Here is a 7,028-nt window from a genome sequence, read left to right as displayed (position 1 = left end):
ATCTATCTTTTTAATCTATCTATAAAGATATGTATATCTTCTTGAATCCAAGAATAGCGAGATAGATAGATTTCTCTTCAGAAAAGGAGACACCTCTGTCTACGCATGAAGAGACAGATGAATCCCTTATTCCCACAGGAAGGACATAGTAGAAGAAGAAGCTAGCCACAGAAGTCCTTCTAGTGTGCTAGCTAGCTAGGTCACTAGAAGGACAAAGAAACACGCATGCACGCCTCCATCGATACACGAGTAGTAGACACCTAGACACGGTCCTAGCCTCCCTACTCTACCTAAAAGAAGAGAAGAACCTGACGAATGAAAGAAAAGTTGCTATGGGTGAATGAACGACAAGACCGAGAATTAATCAACACATTTCGTCTCCCAAGCAAACCAAAGAAAAAGCAGAAGAAAACGAAGAAGGAAATCCATCCACGTCCTCTCTCTCCAATCTCTCCTTATTCTATCTCTAATTGATCTATCTTTAGTTAATCTATCTATGTATCTATCTCTAATCTCTCTTTCTTTCATTCTTTCTTTCTCTTTCTCTAACTCTTTAAGTGAACTTTTCCCTCTTGTATCAGCAGCGCTTTTTTCTGCCTTACTGATGGGAAGCTTCTTAACCGTGGGGTGTTTGAGGACTTTGCAGATACTTTCCAGAGTCTTCTGATAGACATGCGGAGGTGTGAGGTCGATCTTCGTTACGACTACGAAGAAGGGAAGATTCAAGCCTAGGCAGATTCCCAGGTGTTCTTTCGTCATGCGTTGAAGACCCGCCTGACTATTCCCCGATATAACGACCATGCTATAATCAGGATACGTCGCTACTAATCCGAAGACTGTTGTCTTGAGATATCTCTCATGTCCGCACAGATCCAAGAAAGTCACGATCTTCTTCGCTTCTTGCACGATCGCCCTCCATGCGACCTGGCGAGATGTCGAAGAAGAAGAAGGGAGAGGAGAATGAGAAGACGAAGAAGACGTTTTTAAGAGAGGAGAGATGCTTTCTCCTTCTCCTTCTTCTTTTCCGGGATCTTTCTTTTCGTCGTGGCTCTCTGCTTTGGAGTGGAGAAGAGGCTCTTCTTCTTCTGGATGAGGATGAGTATGTTTGAAATTTCTATTATGGCTATCATGATGGAAAGATGGGTGAAGAGGGTGTCGGCCTAGGTCACTTGGAGTGTTGCTTCTCACGGACGACATCTCTGGAAGATCTCCGTGGGGGTCCTCTTCTTTCTGAGACAGAGAGGAGGAGGAGGGTCTGGTCGAAATCTCCTTCTTGCTCGTGTTCTTCTTGTCTTTCTCTTTTTCCTTCAGAGATGAAGAAGAAGAAGAAGAGACATCGTGGAGATGGGTAGTCTTTCTACTGAATGAAGATCCTTCTCCATGCAAAGAAGAAGAAGAAGACAAAGAAGAAAGGACAGAAGAAGAAGAGGGTGGAGGAAGATGGGGATGACGCTGAGAATGACGAGCATGCGAAGAAGAAGAAGAGGGCGGAAGAATCTGATCTCCATGGCTATCGAAGCCAACGATCTCGGTAGCTAATGAAGACGTCCTTCCTGAAGGAAAGAATGAAAGGAAGAAAATACAGTAGAGAGAGATCTATCAGAGATGGATGAGTTATGGATGAATGGATTAGCAACACAAAAATAGATGGATAGACAGATATATACCTAGGCTAAAGATCGATGGATTCTAGATAGGAGGATTGAAATTAACCTTGCAGATGAACGCATAAGAATTTAATGAAGATCTAAAATGAGAAGGAGCGGTCGACTGAGAAAGAAAGAAAGAAGGATACAGCCTGTGCATCCGAAGACTTCTTTCGCAAGTGACACTCAACATTTTACCAAAGCCTCATGAAAGACCTTCTCTCAGCTTGCCACATATCTAGACATGTATCCAGAGAGAGAGAGAGGCAGAAACGAAGATACATATACAAAAATATACAGATAGGTAGATAGATAGATTAAAGATAGATAGATAGAGTCTAAGAAAGGTTCTGCACATGTACATCCCGTGAGAAGTCCATCCAGAACTAGCAGGTATACACATATATATATCTATATATATGTAACAGATGCTTACATTATGTGCATATCTATAGATATATAGATAGATATGAAATTGTATGTACATGTATATGCTTGTCACGCCGCATGTAGGCTCAGGCCTGCGAGTAGGTGTATTAGACTTACGCACATCCAAAAGTCTCTACTAAGGTAGAGATATATGTATATATATATATATTTGTATGTATATATGTATAGATGAAGATGAAGACGTGGAGGGGTGTGTATGTGTGTATGGCGAGTAGTAGCAGAGAAATGGAAGGTTACCTGTTGCTGCTTCATGAGGGAAGTTGAAGATTCTTGATCGAGCTAGGCCTCTTCCGTCATCTAAGCATCGACTTGATAACACCCCAACTAGCGTCGATTTCCCACTATCGACATTCCCTACAACGGCGATCTTTACATCGACACACCGTATCGATCCATTCTCTTCATCATCATCGAGAATTTTCTTCTTCTTCTTCTCGTCCTTCTCGTCTTGATCGAATGCTTTGGGAAGAAGATCTTCGTCACAGCTGATACTTCTTCCCTGACGAAAGCAACTAGATTCTCTGCGTAGCTGCTCTTGTAGTAAGAGCTGTCCGTGAGATAGACCACAACTCGATCTCTTCATGAAGAAACTTCCTTCCTCTTGCTCTTCTTCTTCTTTATCGGCCTTTCTCTGTTCTTTCGCTCCTGACTTTCCTTCCATTCTTCTTCTTCCTTCTCCTTCGCACGAGTCTTTATCAAAGGCTTCTCCGGTCTCTTTCTGAGAAAGGGTAGAAGAGGGAGCTAAGAAGAGATCTTGCTGATGCGAAGGGAACTTCTTGTTGTCTCCAGGAGAGACAGAAGAAGAAGATGAAGAAGAAGAGACAGGAGAAGAAAGAGGTCGATGGGGCTTGTCAGTTGCTCTCATATCGCTGGATTGGCGAAGAGGCTGCGGCGTAGAAGAAGATGAAGAATCGATTCTTGCAGTTCTCTCATAACGAGTAGAAGACGGCATAGGCATATGATGGTCAACAGAAGAAGATGAAGAAGAAGAAAAGGAAGAGGGAAGGCCCATGGCTAAAGGACGACGAAGATGAGGAGAAAGCAAAAAGGAAAGAGAGAGAGAGACAGAGATGAGAAAGAATGACAGAAGGGAGGAAAAGAGAGAGGAAGAAAGAATGGAAGAAAGGAGGAGATAAGGGGCAGAAAAGAGAAGAAGAAAAGATCGAGAAGGAAGAAGAAGAAATGAGGGGCTGAATTGGAATGAAGAAGCGTATTGAAGGTTTGAAGACAGAGGAAGAGAGACTAAGGGACGGGGAAGGGACTGCCTGTCTATATTATATACAGAGGGATTGAGAGGAAGGAGAGAGACAAACGCTGGATGATAACGATGAAGATTAAGTAAAAATGAAGAAAAAGAAGAAGAAGTGAAGAAAGTGAGCTTTTTAGTGTGAAGACTTCTTCATTCTCAAGAAATCGGAGAAAAACGTGAAAAGCTCTTCTGTCTCCACCATACCTGTCTACATGAACAAGTGAGGCAGGTGTACGTACACCTGAGGAACACAGAGACACACAAGGAAGTTAAGGAACAAGGGCGATAGAGGAGAAAACTTCTTTCATGTGTATATACATACACCTTTCTGGAAGATCACGGCGAAAGCAGAGACCAAAGTTCCGGAGAAGGAAAGAGGGATAGAAGGACGTAGAAGAAAAGAGGTCTCGAAGCAGAGAGAAAAGAAGAAAACACCCTTAATGAGGAAAGCGCCAAAGTTGACTGAGTGAGCCGAAGAAGGAGATGGGGATCTTCTGGTGTACATACACCTGAGGAGTTGCTTCGATAACTGACTGAATGAATGAATGCAGACAACTAGCTCCAGAAGCAAGAGGAGGAGCACACATGAAAATAAGTGATACCAAACCTAAGCTTCAGGGGTATAGACACCCGGGGAAAGAAGAGTTAAGAAAAGAATTGACAAAGCAAAAAGAAAAAGAAGATGAAAGAAAAGTAGAGGAAAAGAGAAAGAAACCTTCCCCCTCTTCTTCATACACGAGCTTGAAAGGCTCCACAAGCAATCCGAGGAAGTGACTTGTTCCTCCTCATCTCCAATGTCCATCTATCTTTCTTTCTTTATCTATCTATCTATCTCTTATTATCCTCTTCTTCAAAGACACTTTTCACTCAGAGATATCTTTCAAGTCAGAAGAAGAAAAGGAAACAATCCAGTCTTTCTCTTCACCTCTGTCTACACGAAACACGCACCACTCTTGAGTGCTTGAGCTAGCTTGCATCGATGAAGTAGTCGATTGTCAACGACGACGTCGAAGGAAGGAACCCCCCCCCGTGGCCGGTTGGCTTTGCCTACTAGTAGTAGTAATTATAGTAGTACTCATAGTAGTAGTACGAGGAGGATAGCCAGAGGGAGGGCAGTCTAGGCAGGAGTCTCTTTTGGCTGGCTTGGGAACCTTTATCTATCGATTCGTGCATTTCTCTTCTCCCCTTTATTTAGAGAGATGAGGAAAGACATTAAAGGATGCAAAAGAAATGCCTACTAATTCCGAGAAGAAGATTTAAATGGATGGAAGAAGGTTCTTTCGCCCAGATGATCTTCTTCTTACGCACGCACACCTCAAATCTTTCTCGTAGCTAGCCGCTACGGCAGGGTAGAGATAGAGCAGCACAGATTGAATAATGACTGAATGAAAAGGACCAGAGGAATGAAAGAAAGACTGAGGAAACCTTATCAAGTTGGAATGATAGGTTTATCTCGTGCTGTTTCCTGTAGTGACGAGGACTCCTAGCAGAATGGAGGGGAGGAGGCAAATCATTCATAGGGGAGGTGTCGTTGGCTAGCTACCCCTACACCGGCGCTATCTCTATAGAGATGAAACATCGATACCGCAGCGACAGCATCGATGCTCGGGGAGAAAGAAAAGAAAAGACGTAATTTCTCTCACCTTGTCAAGAGCGACCAAAAGAAGAATTCTTTCTCATGGAAAGAAGAAGAAGAAGGTCTGAAAAGGAAGACAGAAGCAAAGAAAGAACACAAAAGAGAGAGGGGCCGTTAGATCGATAGCTTGTCTCTTCTTTCTTCTTCGGAAGATGCGAACCGCCCCTTTCATCTCGTTCTTCTTCTTCTTTAATTCGTCATCTGACAAATCCAGCCTCTCTTTCTTTTCAGCCTAGTGTGTGTCTTTCTTTCTCTCTCTTTCATTCTTCAGAACTTCACTTGCCGCAAGAGTGTCGATAGTAAGGGATGTATAAGAATTGGGACGAAGTGCTATTTAATGAGCTAAGAATGATCCGTCCCCCCTTCGTTCACTTCCTTCTTCTTCTCCCTTGCGGCTTCATCTTCGTATTCTTCTTTCGTTTTCTCTTCATCTTGACTCTTCCTGTCTTTTTGTTTACCTATCTTTCTTTCTTTCTTCTTTTCTTTTCTTTTCTTCATTCGTTTTCGGTCGTCATTCATTCAAACACTCCACACTCTACACTCCGTCTTCACTTTCCAGAAGAAGAATAAGAATAAGAAGAAGGAGGGAGAAGACAGAAGAGCAGAGAAGCAAATTTCTCCATCTGTCTTCAATCTAGCTCTTTACTCTGTATTTGTCTCGTATTTCACGGAAGAAGAAGAAATATGCTAGCAGTCCTCCTCGTGCTCTCCTCTCTCCAGTCGACACAAGAAAATAAGAGAAAGGAGAAGAAGAGAAAGGAGAAGCATGGGAGGTTTCGTGGGTCTTTCAGTCACACAGGATTGGCTTGGCTCACTTAAGACCACTACATAAAGAGGGTAAAAGACGCTCTCTCTCTCTCTCACTTTCTCTCTTTCTTTGTCTTTCTTGCTTCTTTCTTTCTTTGCTCGGTGTGGTCCTCTTACGTGTGAGGAATGAGAGCTTGTTCTCTTTCCTCCTTTTCTGATATGGATCTTCTTCTCTCTTCTTCTTCTTCTTCCTCTTCTCTTTCTTGTGTGTCTCCCTTGCTTTTCAGAGTGAAGCTCGTTGAAGGCTACTGATCCAGAGAAGAAGAAGAAGAAGATAGAGAAAGAAAGAGGAACAAAATGAAGAAGAAAGAGAGTGATCTAAAGAGAGGAAGTGAATTTCCTTGGGGGATTTCTTTCAGCTGTTCATAAGAATGGAAAAGTCTCCGAGACTTTTTTGGTGGAGACACCGGGGAGGCCCATCACTCCCCTCCTGTCGCTCGCCGTTAAATAGAAGAAGAAGAAGAAATTGGAATGTATAGACTTTTCTCTCTCTTGTCTCTTCTCCTCTCTTGCCTTTGCTTCTCTTTTGAGTTTCTTTCCTCTCCCGTTTCTTACTTTTGGCTCGGGTGTATAGACAGCGAAACAAAGAAGGAACTCTCCTGAAGGTCTTCTAGTCTGTCTTTTTTTCTTCGTGGTTTCCTCTCTTTCTTACTTTCCTCCTACATTTCCTCTCTTTCTTTCTTTCCTGGTTCGAGATGTCTAAGAAGGCGATGACACAGAAGAAGAAGAAGAAGGAGAAGAAGAAGAAGGAGAAGAAGGAGAGATGTTTCGAAAGAAAAGAAAGGGGGAAGTAACACTCCACGACTTCACTGCTCTTTTAGGGTAAAAATAAATGAGTTGTCTCTTCTTCTTCTTCTCTCTTCTTTTTCCTTGTATCATTTCTTTCTGTAGTTTCTTTCTAAGGCTTTAACCGATCAAAAGATTCTTTCTTTCTCTTTCTCTTAGCTAGCTGAATAGCTATGATCTCTCTTGAGCATCGACACTTCTCCCTAGTGTTGCCCTTCCTACCTCGATGGCTTCATTAGCAAGACTCCTTGTCATGACTAGAGAGATGCTATAGCAATAGGTGGAGTGTATATACACCTCCCTAGAAGTCGAGAGAAAGATTCATTTCTACAGAACTGAGGACAGCGAGGAAACAAATCATCCTCCTCCCCCTCCTTACTCACTCTCTCCTCTTGCTTTTTCTGATCTTCTTCTACTTCTTCTATGACTGCTACTATAGGTATGTGGTGTCTCT

At 42.7% G+C, this 7,028-nt stretch overlaps 1 protein-coding gene across 1 annotated transcript in view; it reads right to left on the bottom strand.

The window, feature by feature from the left end:
* CSUI_010880 (elongation factor tu gtp binding domain-containing protein) overlaps nucleotides 1-6,033 on the bottom strand; it is a gene marked incomplete at its 3' end in the record, with an annotated part of 6,614 nt that extends 581 nt beyond the window's left edge. Inside the window, exons 1-5 of the mRNA XM_068070981.1 lie at nucleotides 5,906-6,033; nucleotides 4,989-5,045; nucleotides 3,522-3,586; nucleotides 2,334-3,110; nucleotides 603-1,553 (exon numbers count right to left, since the gene is read on the bottom strand). Coding sequence (XP_067917043.1) covers nucleotides 603-1,553; nucleotides 2,334-3,108 — 1,726 coding nt within the window. The remainder of the gene's footprint in view (nucleotides 1-602; nucleotides 1,554-2,333; nucleotides 3,111-3,521; nucleotides 3,587-4,988; nucleotides 5,046-5,905) is intronic.
* Between the last annotated feature and the right edge of the window lie 995 nt (nucleotides 6,034-7,028).

This window comes from Cystoisospora suis (genome assembly GCF_002600585.1).
Source record: "Cystoisospora suis strain Wien I chromosome Unknown contig_8728, whole genome shotgun sequence".
Taxonomy (NCBI): Eukaryota; Apicomplexa; class Conoidasida; order Eucoccidiorida; family Sarcocystidae; genus Cystoisospora; species Cystoisospora suis.
This window is presented reverse-complemented; position numbering and strand designations above follow the sequence as displayed.